Source organism: Lineus longissimus, chromosome 8, assembly GCF_910592395.1.
Source record: "Lineus longissimus chromosome 8, tnLinLong1.2, whole genome shotgun sequence".
Classification (NCBI taxonomy): Eukaryota; Metazoa; Nemertea; class Pilidiophora; order Heteronemertea; family Lineidae; genus Lineus; species Lineus longissimus.
The window spans coordinates 18,975,858-18,990,669 of record NC_088315.1 but is presented as its reverse complement, the minus strand read 5'-3'; the positions used below and the strand labels follow the sequence as shown (position 1 = coordinate 18,990,669).

General features: G+C 44.3%; 1 protein-coding gene, 1 long non-coding RNA gene and 1 other non-coding gene across 6 annotated transcripts in view; 2 read left to right on the top strand and 1 right to left on the bottom strand.

The window, feature by feature from the left end:
* The window catches only part of LOC135492085 (cytosolic carboxypeptidase 2-like), a 75,534-nt gene extending 72,238 nt beyond the window's left edge, over positions 1 to 3,296 (top strand). For all 4 annotated transcript variants that reach the window (XM_064778249.1, XM_064778248.1, XM_064778247.1 and 1 more), the window contains 2 exons: positions 795 to 849; positions 1,125 to 3,296. In XM_064778249.1, the coding sequence (XP_064634319.1) occupies positions 795 to 849; positions 1,125 to 1,252 (183 nt within the window). In that variant the 3' untranslated portion in view covers positions 1,253 to 3,296. The remainder of the gene's footprint in view (positions 1 to 794; positions 850 to 1,124) is intronic.
* Positions 3,297 to 7,346: 4,050 nt separating this feature from the next.
* Positions 7,347 to 14,681, top strand: LOC135492385 (uncharacterized). Its single transcript, XR_010448067.1, has 3 exons — positions 7,347 to 7,576; positions 12,404 to 12,511; positions 13,148 to 14,681. It is a non-coding gene; the product is annotated as an uncharacterized LOC135492385 (long non-coding RNA).
* On the bottom strand, positions 9,828 to 9,909 carry Trnal-aag (transfer RNA leucine (anticodon AAG)). The gene has a single exon. It is a non-coding gene; the product is annotated as a tRNA-Leu (tRNA).
* Positions 14,682 to 14,812: the final 131 nt, after the last annotated feature.

Below are 14,812 nucleotides of genomic sequence, written 5' to 3'. Positions count from 1 at the left end.
ATGATGGGCCCATGGTTAATATGACCATGGGTTCCATCCATGGATCAATTAATGAATTATGGGCTCATGGTTGATATGACCATGGGTTCCATCCATTGATCAATTATGGGCCCATGGTTGATATGACCATGGGTTTCATCCATGGATCAATGATGGGCCCATGGTTGATATGACCATGGGTTCCATCCATGGATCAATTATGGGCCCATGGTTGATATGACCATGGGTTCCATCCATGGATCAATGATGGACCCATGGTTGATACGACCATGGGTTCCATCCATGGATCAATTATGGGCCCATGGTTGATATGACCATGGGTTCCATCCATAGATCAATGATGGGCCCATGGTTGATATGACCATGGGTTCCATCCATAGATCTATGAGGGGGATTCTCAATGGATGGCCCATTGATGGAACATTGATGATTAATCACCATCATAGATCCATGCAGAGACACTTTGGCCTGCATGAACAGTAAGGGAAATGAAGGCACCTATCAGCGATTTGCAGAACTTAATCTGGCCTTCAGGCCTGACATGTCTTCTGCCTATAAACTCCCTTTCCACAAAAACTCAAGTTAAGTGAGTATCAAGTTCTTTCACTTGGAACTCCTCCTAGCCAATTTTCACCTCCTAGGTTTCTTCCACTTCTAGTTTTAGTGTGAACACTCCATAGATTATGAAAGAGCCCATTTACATGTAGTTCATCCTTACTTCGAAAGAAACCTGATTGATTCCGAATAATGCCAGTCTAAATGGCCTTGTTTATTTGTTCTGAATCTCATTGCAGAGTCCCTTGCGTCAAGTGCGTGCTCGCTCATCCAAAGGCCCGCGTACACCCCAAGGTCAGTAGACTCCCCTCGCTTCTTGCGGAGCATTGATTTTGAAACCAGCTGAGCTAAAATTAGTTTCCGTAGGCATGATATGAACATCCCTCTGCGTGAAGGGTTACGTGAAGCAGTTTAAGGGTCTTGATCTCACCATTCAAATACTCCATGAAGTTAAATTTTTTCGTGGGCTGTGAAAATTTACCAAACTTCTTCCTGACATACCAAAGATTTAGACTGATTTGTGATATTTTGATGTGTTTTCATCTAAAATTGTATTTTGTTGTTTTCAGAGCTCACATCACCGACCAAGATATCTCTGATGATGACGCAAGGCCACCATGATCCATACCAGCGATCCAAGTTCTTACCTCTCACGCGCTCCAGACCTCCATTATTACGGATACCGAAAAAGAAATGATCGAAATGGCAAAGACCCTAGTGTGGCCCATGATACCAAAAAGGAAGTGATCAAAAGGGCAAAGGCCCTAGTCTGGCCCATGACACCAAAAAGGAAGTGATCCAAAGGGCAAAGGCCCTAGTCTGGCCCATGACACCAAAAAGGAAGTGATCAAAAGGGCAAAGGCCCTAGTCTGGCCCATGACACCAAAAAGGAAGTGATCAAAAGGGCAAAGGCCCTAGTCTGGCCCATGACACCAAAAAGGAAGTGATCCAAAGGGCAAAGGCCCTAGTCTGGCCCATGACACCAAAAAGGAAGTGATCCAAAGGGCAAAGGCCCTAGTCTGGCCCATGACACCAAAAAGGAAGTGATCCAAAGGGCAAAGGTCCTAGTCTGGCCCATGACACCAAAAAGGAAGTGATCCAAAGGGCAAAGGCCCTAGTCTGGCCCATGACACCAAAAAGGAAGTGATCCAAAGGGCAAAGGCCCTAGTCTGGCCCATGACACCAAAAAGGAAGTGATCAAAAGGGCAAAGGCCCCAGCTAGTGATTCAGTGTGGCTACTGAATCTTTTGATCTACAGTCCGATTTCAGTTTTCATATTGAAAACCAAGTATGGTAATGGCCTGTTAGACAGCCATCGTTGGCAAAGGAGTTCTTCCATGTCTGTTGATGGATGTGTTCTGTGAAGATGTACTGGTGATAGGGGAGTCGGTTGTTCGACTTATTTGGGACTGGTGTGCCCTGAGTTAAGAAGACATTCCGTCAGAAATGTTTTGCCAAGAAATTTGTTGGTTCCGTCCCTGTTGATATTGTTATGGTTCGAATATTTAGAAAGCAATCCGCCCAGAACTTAACCCATTCATTCCTGACCTCCTTCCAACCTAGATATATACTGTGCATAGAAAGTCTTCCACATATGATGATGGTGTTTATTTTGTACCATGTGTTTTGTTATCAATCCGTCCAAATGTTTTATAGCATTTTGTGATTTTTAGCAAAAATTGCATTGATCGCAAGTCCCATATGTTAATGTGGTCATTGTCCTACCCAATGTACACAGCATGTGCCTGTTTTACCTCCCCTTGGATTCAAGCCTAATTAGAAGTGATGTAATTGAGATTGACAGAGACCTGTATCATTATTATAAGTTTTCGATGATTTTGTATTTTTCACCAGATCTATTGTGCATATCTATCACCAGCATAATATGTTTTGTAAAAATGTCTGCTCGTGCCATTTGAAGTTACTGGAGTTATAATGGGTGATATGAATGAAGACCAGTGAGTGCTTTTATGCTGAAATCCTCATGTACATTTACACCTGTTTACCATGGTGAATTCAGGGTTTACCGTGGTGAATTCAGGGTTTACCGTGGTGAATTCAGGGTTTACCGTGGTGAATTCAGGGTTTACCGTGGTGAATTCAGGGTTTACCATGGTGAATTCAGGGTTTACCATGGTGAATTCAGAGTTTACCATGGTGAATTCAGAGTTTACCATGGTGAATTTAGAGTTTGCCATGGTGAATTCAGAGTTTAGCATGGTGAATTCAGAGTTTACTATGGTGAATTCAGAGTTTATCATGGTGAATTCAGAGTTTACCATGGTAAATTCAGAGTTTACCATGGTGAATTCAGAGTTTACCATGGTGAATTCAGAGTTTGGTTGCCATTATTAAGATTGGTTGCCATTATTGAGATTGGTTGCCAATATTGAGATTGGTTGCCATTATTGAGATTGGTTGCCATTATTGAGATTGGTTGCCATTATGGAAATTGCTTGTAACTAAGCAAAAGATTTACATAGGTTTTGAGAATAGATTTATAAATTGATAACTACAATCTGAAATTAGTACACGTACTTGCATTTTGTATAAGGAGTTTGAAAGAATTCAGTATTGGAATAAAGATTTAATGATTGAAATATTTCCCTTCATAACTCCAGATGTTGTTTGTTGCCTTGGTAACCATCGGTTGCCTCCCAGCCAAGGTGCTTCCCATATGTGTACAGGGTGTCCTCGAATGTTTTCATGAAACCCCAGATCTTACATTGGAAAGGAGTTTGTGGTGTGGGGGGGGGGGGGGGGGGGCTCATTGACATTGACATGTCCACAACCCATTGCCCTTTGCCCATTTGAAATTAACATTGGGAGAATAAAAATATTTTTGGACATTCACCAGTGCTGCATAAAGTATAACCTCATGTAATGTTTTGTAAATATAAGAATTGATGAATTAAATACTCCAGTTGTTTCATTTGCAATATAAGTAGTTTGGCTTTAGTATTTTGTTGACTTTGGTCCACCCCTCAGCAGAAAGGTGAGAAATGAAGGAAGGCACATCCTGTCCTTGTTGGCACATCCTGTAGGAGACTTGGCACATCCTGAAGATTGTCTCCCGAATGGATTTCTACTTGGCACATTCTGAAGGAGATTGTCTCATTGAGGACGCGCCATCATTACTCTTAATGTCTTCAGGGCTATCTATACGTGGCTGTTCTCACATTTGTTCTTGCAAAGAGGCTGTCCTCATATCTGCAGTCCTCGGAGCAAGGGGAGGCAGTCCGTTAACTTTCAGTCTTGAAAGCTGGATGTTGTAGGCTGTCCTCATTTTGCATTCTTGGTAACCAGAGGAGGCTTCAAGCTATCCTTGTGCACACATTTTTGGCAGCAGGAGTTAACTCTTCACAGTCATGAGAGTTGGATGTAACTGTCTTCACCGTCTCTGGGGGTTGGAGGAGACTGTCCTCACTTGTCTAACGAAGAGTTGGAGGGGACTTTCTTCACTTGTATTGTATTCGGAGCTGTAGAGAGAGTTGGGAGGATAACGTCTTCTTTTTACTTTCTCGGAAGTGGGAGGAGACTGTCCTCGGTCGTACTGCTTTAGGAGCTGAAGAAACTGTCACCACTGAAGAGACTGTCGTCACTTTTGCAGTCTTAGAGTTGGAGGAGACTGCCTTTTTTACAGACTCGGGAGTTGGTGGAGCTTGTCTTCACTTGTACTGACCTGGGACCTGGAGACTCTGTCGCCACTCTTGCAGTCTTAGAGTTGGAGGAGACTGCCTTTTTTACAGACTCGGGAGTTGGTGGAGCTTGTCTTCACTTGTACTGACCTGGGACCTGGAGAGACTGTCGCCTATTTACAGTCTTAGAGTTGGAGGAGACAGCCTTTTTTACAGACTCGGGAGTTGGTGGAGCCTGTCTTCACTTGTACTGACCTGGGACCTGGAGAGACTGTCGCCTATTTACAGTCTTAGAGTTGGAGGAGACTGCCTTTTTTACAGACTCGGGAGTTGGTGGAGCCTGTCTTCACTTGTACTGACCTGGAACCTGGAGAGACTGTCGCCTATTTACAGTCTTAGAGTTGGAGGAGACTGCCTTTTTTACAGACTCGGGAGTTGGTGGAGCCTGTCTTCACTTGTACTGACCTGGAACCTGGAGAGACTGTCGCCTTTTTACAGTCTTAGAGTTGGAGGAGACTGCCTTTTTTACAGACTCGGGAGTTGGTGGAGCCTGCCTTCACTTGTACTGACCTGGAACCTGGAGAGACTGTCGCCACTCTTGCAGTCTTAGAGTCGGTGGAGACTGCCTTTTTTACAGACTCGGGAGTTGGTGGAGCCTGCCTTCACTTGTACTGACCTGGAACCTGGAGAGACTGTCGCCACTCTTGCAGTCTTAGAGTCGGTGGAGACTGCCTTTTTTACAGACTCGGGAGTTGGTGGAGCCTGTCTTCACTTGTATTGACCTGGGACCTGGAGAGACTGTCGCCTATTTATAGTCTTAGAGTTGGAGGAGACTGCCTTCCCTTCATTATTCATTGTCTTGGGGTCCTTAAATGTCTCATCTAAAGATGCGCATACTTATAAAATAATTAGACTTCTTGGCTCTCGGGCAATAGTAACAGCAGCAGATTAAACAGTAATCTACTGCTGATTATAGTAATAGCGAGTCAATTGCGATGGAATGTCTCGCAGCCACTACTCTAATAGCTACTCTCGATTCAAATTAAGAACGGAAGTGATGAAGACTAATAACTTGTTTCCTTTTAATTGAAGTCTGGAAAACAACGTGAAACTTAACCAGGTTTTAAGGAACACCTCGGTGTTACCGTGGCCTGCCCTTTGATGACGGCATGACACATCGACGTATATTCATGAGCGGGTGTTACATCTATAAGTGTCCAGCACTGCAAGACCGTATGGTGGTATTTCATGATGAACGGGTCCACCTCCTCACCTCCAAGCAAATTTTTGATGACAGCCAGTAACGGGAGAAAGTTACTAATATAACCAGTGCAGCTGCATATTCCATGGATCATGTTCCTTCCGAGTGATGTTATTCTGACACTGACTATAACTGACCTGCGCTTCCATAAATACCGGTAATCTGCTTTGCCAAGCAGACAGTCAGTTAGAATTTGTGTAATCTGCTGATTCATTGAGGCTCTTCTCTACCACATACTGGATCCTGCCTTTCTGCCAGGTGGTTTTTCATTCTCCAAGCAGACATAACTTTCGGGCATATTATACAGTAATACAGTAGGGCCGCATCATCACACTACTATCAGTGCGCCGGAGTATGATGGTCTTTCAGTTATCCTGTTTGGAGAAGTCACGGTCCTGCTGGAAGCCATTTCTGTAATGAAAAACCAACATCGCTCATGCCCTGGTTGTCCCTTCAAGGCTAAACCAATAGTCGCTTCGGAAACTGCGGAACAATCTGTTCGGCTGCGAGGTGTTCTGGAGGGGCAGGAAGGATACGGGTAATCTTCGTATCATTAACTCACATCCGATTGGGTACATCCCAGCTACAACAACGTAAGGTAGTCAGGATCGCAAAAGCAATCATCAACATCACCGTTGCAGGGCATGAAGTTGGCTAAAATCATGAAAGGCGGGTTTCACAACCCTTACGACGAAGTAGCTTTCATTTGGGTCTCAAAAACTCAGAGGAGGTGTATTGCGGACGTCATCACTGGTGACGTAAAAACCCCAGCAGCCTAGTTTGCCGCCACCGGAAATGTCATTTTGCTTTTCCGGTGGCGGGAGCTATCGCCACAAATTAAAATTATTAACTCCGAGGATCTATTTCAGTTGTACTGTTAATTTGGTCACAGAACTCGATATCCCGTTGTCAGAGTGCCCGTGAAAGTAGACCACCATGCAGTCCTCTTCGTCAACCTGATTAGTCTTTTACCGCGGGGCGACAGGACGAGGCCAGTCCTCTGTGTCCTGGGTGTACGTCCGAGTGTCTTGGCCAACAACCAATCATGACGGACAATCATGACGGACTGCGGACATCCGGTCTTGCCGCATCCGTCACCTCATTGCGGGCCAATCAGGCCCCTCCTCCTGAAGATGATTATGATACCCTTAGCAAAATAGATGCAAATTGGATCCCAATTTCTTTGTTGACAAAAACTTGAGCAGAGAGTGGCGGGTTTCAAGTTTCACACAGAAAATTACATCCTTTACTAGAGGGACTCTTAAAAGTAATGAAGGGCTGAGGGCATTATCCCGTCACGCATTGAGTTTGGGTACATATATTGTAAATATATCGCCGGAGCAGCCAATGGACAAATACCGTAGAGCGTGGGCCTGTTCACATTTGCCTGGGCCCACAGCCTCGTTATCAGTAATGAGGCCCCCAGCCTCGTTGTCAGTAATGAGACCCACAGCCTCGTTGTCAGTAATGAGGCCCCCAGCCTCTTTATCAGTATGGGGCTGGATTCTGTCCAGGCTCCAAAGCAGGCATGATAGTCAAGCGCGCGTATTCATCTCCAAGTAAAACCGCCTCGACACACTACTATTACTGCGCGCATGGCATGTCGATTTACCAGTGTCGTGCGTATTCATCCTTCATGAAAGGTGGAGACTTTAGGATTGATGTTCACCGCTGGTAAGTCGGTATGGAGTATGGGTACTATGCATCAAAGAGACGGAACGCGTATCTGTTTGGAGACTATAGTAATAACGATATATAACTCTTAAGGGCACCCGTCACTCTTGCAATGACTCCTCCATCGAATCACCCTCGTCTACTTGTCGACATGGTTACAAGTAACTTGGGACGAGGTCGATGCAGTTGTGAAAATCCGTGACAAAAGTACCAAACACGCGGAAAACTACCGCTTTTCCCGCTGGCCGAAAGTAGGACATAATTGTACGGATAGTTACGGAGCCGATTAGTTACCAGGCAATTCACTCGGCCCCGGGGAACGCCAGTAGAATCCATCTTTTATAATCACCCGCGCGAGGAAAGAGGTTCTTATAAAGTTAGGATCCGAGAAATCTGGTGACATTTTCAAAACGGGACTTGGATTTAACGGACTTGTTCGTAAGCGGAGGTAGGTGTATTTTCGCATTTGAATGACCAGTCACTTTTATTGGCGTTATGAATGAGAGGGAACTATACAGGCGTGGCCGTAGGGGGGCAAGTGTGTTTCCGGTGTGAAAGTTTGAAATGTCCTAGGATAGCATGTCCGGGGACAAATCTTCTGCTGTGCGCTTTCATCTCTGAGCTATTGACGGCCAATCCGACATGCAGGTCTTACTAGTAATTTACGGCGGACATATCAAAATCATCTCCAGGCTGTATTTGTGTGCTGTTTCTATAGATCTCTTGGGTTGGCGGGTTGCTCCGGGATCAGACATTTCGCCCGTTTTCCAGGTAAGAATTTTCAGTTCAACCAGACTCCTGGGGCAGTCCATTTCGTCATCCTCATCGTCTCTACGTTACAGTCGTGAGCGGGCGACAGAACTAGGCGATTACCGGTTTTACCTGCAGACGAGAGATCATTTGTTGCACAAGCATGCAGCGATTACTTGCGATTTAAATCGCTCTTTGGCGGCTCGCTTTTGTGTGGGACGAACAAAAAAGTTAGATTTTAAGACATCTGTACGATGATCTCGCGGGCACCTCTTGAGCTATCAGCGCCCAGACTTAAAGCCAGCAACGACTTCTATTGCTAACTATCCTTTTTTTCGTTCTTGTCCAATCTGACACAATGAGCGGTAAAAGGGCAATAATTCTTATCAATTCGGTAGTTCGTTGGGGCAAGTTCAACAATCTCGGTTTCGGCGCCCGCAACTCACTGGGTTACTTGCGTAGTACCTGAGCTAACACCTTGTTCTTATTACCCAGATAGCTATTTGAATAGCCAGGTTGATCAAATGGATTTCTTGTAGCCCAAAGCTGACTAAACATTACTTTTTTTGCTGGTCCTCGCCTCGCATTGAACAGAATTCAGGCCTATAGACGGCCTATCGTTGTCTTTAAGCAAAGCCCGCGCGCGCCTAATGCGGAAGTTCCCATAGTTCTACGTTCTTGATAGCACCGACCCCCACGAAACAACTTCCATGATAGTCGATAGGACCTCCGGCAAGGGAAAATGAACGTATTGTATCACAAGCAAAGTTCGTAAAGCAATAGTCTTAACATTTCCGTTACCAAAAAACTTCTACGGGGTGCATATCTGTGTTGGCCGAAAAACCAATGAGGTTTTCTCAAGAACTCTTTAGTATTTCTAAGCGTGTACCTTCAACCACAGGCCACTGAATCAAAGTGTCAGTAAGGGGTTAAAACATTGTAAACGGGTTCAGGCGGAAGAAGGACCAAGAAATCCAAAGAGGTCTAGAAGAGACCGAATGGTAGGAAAGTCCCACTCCACAAGTTCACCCCTTGTACATCGTGTAGTGCATTGAAGTACAGGATCGCGAAACTGTGAAGTGATAAAAATGCTGAAGTTTCTTACCTTTCGGCCCCTTACGGGACCTCTGTGGATTCCTTCTCCTACTTCTACCTCAACCCTTCATGGACATTTTACAATTTTTAACCCCTTACTGACCCTTGGTTCAGTGGCCTATGCTTCACCCAAATCTTGAAGAGCAGAATTCCTTGGCAAAATCTGGATGACAATAGCAACATGATCAAGTCATTTCCCATTCAGTCTTTAGGTCTACAGACGAAAAATCGAAAAACATTGATTTGCGAACCTTGCTTTCGGCAGCAAGTAGGCGCGTCAGATTAAGATGCTCGAAGTTGCCAAGTGGCCTCTCCCATCGTAGAGTATCGAAATCCACGCCTGGGGAATATGTTTAATGATTAATACAACACGACTAATTCCCTTAACTGTTCATATTAGTCACCTGAAGATGACGGTTTAGCCCTAAGCTCCTCTCTATAGGCGACCTTTAATATACGAACGTCTTGTCATAAAAAACTTAGGATTATCAAATGCGAGAAAATAATGAAACAAAGTCCTGGCCGATGTGGTCGCGCCAATCACTTAAGATCCAGGGACTAGTTGAATTCTGTGTTTTTTGCGAAATTTACCTTATTATCTTTATAAGGACACTAAACATCGATACTATGGTTCTGATTACCGCTTTGGGGACTGGCAAGTCCTTTATAGAGAGGTGTCCGGACTACAGAGGTGAAAGTGAATGGAAACCACCAGTATGGACCAAAAGCAGTGTCCCCAATAGAGAGGGTGTCCTGCGAACAGAGGTCACCGCCAAGGGAGGTTCTTCTGTGGGGTTTGAGCCCCTGCTGATGACACTTTTCCAATGCCTCTTCATTATTTAAAATAAAGAATTTGGCAGCAGTGGGATTCGAACCCACGCCTCCGAAGAGACTGGTGCCTTAAACCAGCGCCTTAGACCGCTCGGCCATGCTACCGTGCTGATCGACATGGCTGGACGGTAAATCCTGTCAAACAGCATGCAAAGCATACAATGAATTTGTGTTTTCACCAGGAAAATCATGATTTTACTGATAAAAAGTTGAAGGAAACCTTACCCATCCTAAAAGTGGCTGACGAGAAACCATGGAATCGCTTTTCCCCGACCTAATCATAGCACAGTTATGACCTTTAATATTCGTTTATCGTACTAATCGCGGTACCAATTGTTGCAAAACTGCGAATGTTTTGTAATACTCAAAATCCCCTCGAAAAACACTCACTGCTCTTCCATTCAGTTGTGTTTTTCTAGAAAATACCAGTTCTCAGATTTTTAATTTATACACTTAATCCTCAGCTGAGCAGAGCTCATCCGACTGGCCTGGAATTCTAAAGTTTCTTCGTTCTAAATTAAAGGGACGTACACTCAGGACAAAGAGGACTGGCCTCGTCCTGTCGCCCGGTAAAAGACTAATCAGGTTGACGAAGAGGACTGCATGGTGGTCTACTTTCACGGGCACTATCACACTTATGTTGATCCCTGATCAAGATTTCGGCAGTGTCGCGAGGCGATTTCTGACATGGCTTGTAAATTTCAGACAGGTCTATGGTTACACCCAATCCTAACGTTTTGTTTATTGCAGTTAATGATTTTCAATTACCCTGTGTGGAGAAGTCACGGTCCTGGTGGAAGCCATTTTGTAGTAAAAATCAACGTATGGCATTAAGTTATCCCCCTTTAAGGCCATCATAACCAAGTTGTCCGCTGCTGGTATGAAAACCTGAAACCTGCGTCGTGATTTCTGCTTCCGATGTCTAAAAAACAGCCTACTAAATTTGCGAACTGTCCACGTCGGTTAAATGCAATTGTTGGCTCAAAGACCAAACCTGCTCAATGGGTGATCAGGTTAATTACCAAATCCATCGTCGAATCCATCTTGGCGTCAATCGGAATTGTTCTTCCTGTTCCAAATGCCTAACCGGAAGTTGAATTATCGTTGGCAACGTGACGTCACTGTTGATTTCAATGACCCGGCTACAGTCGTTTTTCGCTTGTATTACTGTATCTATTACTTACACTTACAGCAAGCTTGTTTGGGGATTTCCAATATTTATCATGATGTCACAGATATCGACTGCAGACCAAGCACCAGATCTCTGTTGCCTCTATTTCGACGTGATCCGTATCTCCATGGTGGCAAAACCTCTATCATTCTTCTTTTTAAAATGCTTAAGTACTTATTGTAGTTTAAAGATTTTCAGTGATCCTATTTAGTGTTCGGAGATATCACGGTCCTGCTGGAAGCCGTTTTTGGATGAAAAACAAACAAATCTCATACCTAAGTTGTCCCTTTAATCGGCTTTGGATCATTTTGGGATCATATGTGCAGTGGCCACATCATAAAGACTAATCCACTGCATTAGCTAATTATTACAAAACTTGGTCAAGATGATTTTGAGTAAACTTGGGGAGAGTATCGTTAATGATTCGCGTCATACGCAAGAATCCAATCTCCTAGCCTCGTCATTGCTAACGGTCACTTCGTGATACTGGCACTGTTTACTAGTGTACTTTTGCTCCGGGGCAAATGCTAGCTATCCTCTCATTGGTAGATTGGCAATAATCATGACTCTTCGTAGATATTTCAAACCACGAGAAGAGCCTGTCAAAACGTATAGGAGCCAATGCACGATACCATGCGTGTCCAATTAAAATACCGCGCTTTGATCGATGTCTGAAAGCTATCCCATCAAACGAGAGAAACTGAAATAAACGCAACCAAATTTGCCTAAGTCGACTCCGATCTAACTTTTAAGAAATAGTTCCAAGTAGGGCTAGTCAAGTGTACTACTTTGCTACTGATATGCGAGATGTGCAGCTTCACACATCATTCGTCTTGAGTCCACTTCATGGAAACATGACTCGGTAGGTAAAAAGGGTAAAAAGGGCAAAAATGGTAAAATGAGTAAAAATGGGTAAAAAGGGTAAAGGTTGTAGTTTCAAGTCTGATATCCAGAGCAATTAGCGTGATATCTACCTGCCAGTCCCTCTTCAAACTTTTAAGGGGAACTCACATTATTGATTTATTTCCGACTGGTACCCGTTTATGGCACTCCTGGGTTGAGATGAGCAGTTGCAAGATTAAGTGCCTTACTCAAGGACACTGCATTAGTTAACAGTTCGATTCGAAGCCAAACCTACGAACTCGGTGTAGAAGTGGAATATGTACCCTGGAAAAGGTGTCCTGCCCTATTGAATTCTGACCGATTACGGTACACTCTTTAAAAAGTTGTGTTTTTTTTAGAGCTTTGTTCATGAGAAATGCTGCGTGAAATGTGGTAGCTTATGTGGAGAAACGCCTGATCTTATCAAATAGTGTTTTTAAAGAAAAATAGTCCATAGCATTTTCAGTTACACCATAACATTTTTAATATGTTTTATTTTATTTTTCGGTTTCACCAACATTTTTAATCTATTTCGTTATTTTACAGAACTCCCCATTGCTGCTATGGTTACCAGGGCGTCCTTCTTTTCTGCCGTCTGCCTCATCTTCTCCTGTCTGCTCTTGTATACATGCGCGGCACCTTATCAGGGAAACAGTAAGTTGGCCACTCTCCAAGTATATACCAATAGGATATTCTCTCTCTGCCAACAGAAATTTCCATAACTCCTTGTGGCCACAGGTGGTTGAAAATATCAGGATTAATTAATCACTTAGCGATCGATCATTCCCTAATTGTTCGAGTGACAGCGCGTACAAATAAAACATTTTGTCTTTGATCGGACATCGTGGTTGTGTGTATCCATATTACACTATGATTCGTATTTTCAAGCGCCTGTGCTCAACTGACACCATAATCTAAAAGGGCGGTGAAACAAAAAGGCGGCCTGTATTGACAGTAACAGAACGACATCATCACCAAGTCTAGTTTCGGGGCTGCGCGGGAGTATGTAAAAGCAGGTTTCTGATTGCCGTATAACCACTGGGAAACAAAGGTAGCAAAAGGCCAATACAGCCGCCGATATCAGTGGCTTTCGCGGTATTTATTCTCATTAATAGATAATTTGATTGAAGAGTTGGATTGTCTCACCAAAACCGCTCGAGTGGAGCTAAAATACTGGCCAAAACCTTGCCGGGCTACATTTTAGCTCTTCCGTCGCGGTTTTGGTGAGATAACCATCCTCCGGTTCGGTATGAATTGTCACTGTTACACGTACTTTCATCTTTTTTTCAGATCGATTCCAGACAGCCAAGCGAACCTTAGACCGGCCGTCATCGGCCGAGCAATGGCGGCCGTGCCCCCCTGGCGAGAAGGCTTCGGAGGACATGGAGTGTTTTGACGATTTGATCCGAATGTACTTGTACCTGATGAACCGACGCGACAGGAAAAACTTCTAGGGAAACCACGTCCATGTCACGTGACGATATATGTTAATGTTGTGACGGATGATCGGAAGCAAAATATATTTGTTCCATGTTATTTTCCAGAATTATAAAATGATACTAGTTTCGACATCAACTGAATACAAGGAACGATGCTGAAGGCTTGAATGAGTGATGTTGAAATGCGATTGGTCCGATCTGACGACCTTCAAGAAGCGGTTTCGACGATGTTAACGAAAACGTTTGTAAAATTCACTGAAAGCATTTTTTTGTGAAAATGCTACAGCAACTAGCGACCCTTGACCTTTTGGATTCTTTTATAAATGACCTAAAATCTTTGCAATTGACATGTGACTGGCTATACACACGCGCCAGTCTGTCTGTGGACAGAATAGGTTCCACTAATGTGCGGCGACGCGATTTCGAACGAATTTCACAATGCGTGCGATTTTTAATTGTTTTGGTCCAGCATCAGGCAGTCGCACGCCTCTCTGGTGGATTGTAGATGGCGAAAACTAGGACATACCTTGCCCTATTCCAACCCCGTCGCCGACCCAATCACAGCAATGTTCAGGATAACTCGCACTATTGCTTTTAGCGCGCTCGATTACTAGCGCGGCGCTTGCGCGAGTAGGCGCCACAGTCCTTCCGGCACTGGCGCCTCATTGCGCGCCAGGCCGAAGTGAGCGAAGTGAGCGAAGTGAGCGGGGTGGGTAACTTCGGGTTAAGCAGCGCCAGTAATCGAACGCGCCAAAGTGATATATGTTTTAGGAGCACCATTTTGTTCGCAGGGGTTTTTGGTACTGGTTTGTTGTTCTTGTTGGAGGTGGTAAACAATGGCAGAACAGATTTCCACCTATGCCGCGGAGCAACCATGCTATTACGCAACCCCTCACCAGTCGCCAGTCAGAACAAATAAAAGAGACACCATGGACACATAGTTTTAGACATCGCCACCACATGACTACGAAAACTCAATTGTAAGCAACATGGACAATGACTTTGGATCAAATATAAATTGTTATTTTTACATCAAAAAGTGTTACTTTTGTCCTGATAGTCTTCCACCGGTTGATAGGTTTTGATCCTGACTTGTTAGAATCCCCAATAGGTCAGTGGCAGAACGGAAAAGTATATCAGGGTACGAACGCTTTTAAAAACGGCTTCTACAAGAAGGCGGGATCTTTAAAGGCATCAATTCAGTCTCCCGGTCTTCCGTTTCGTAATGTCGAATTTTACATCTACCCGTTGAAACTATCGCAGTAGGTCGAGTGAGACTTGGCAACGATGATCACCATTGACGATGCTTGGAGAATGGCATCAATTCTCAACCTCTGTCACATGGACAAACCTACATGAATCCTCAAAAGGTCGGAAATATATCCCTGCAAAAGAATGACGCCATATTGCAAGGCGTAGCGGGGACTGCGCATTGGCAAGAGCACACTTGATCTCATTCTTCGACAGTGGCTCCTCCATTACCCCACATCTGACAATAGGGGGATCCACTGTGCAA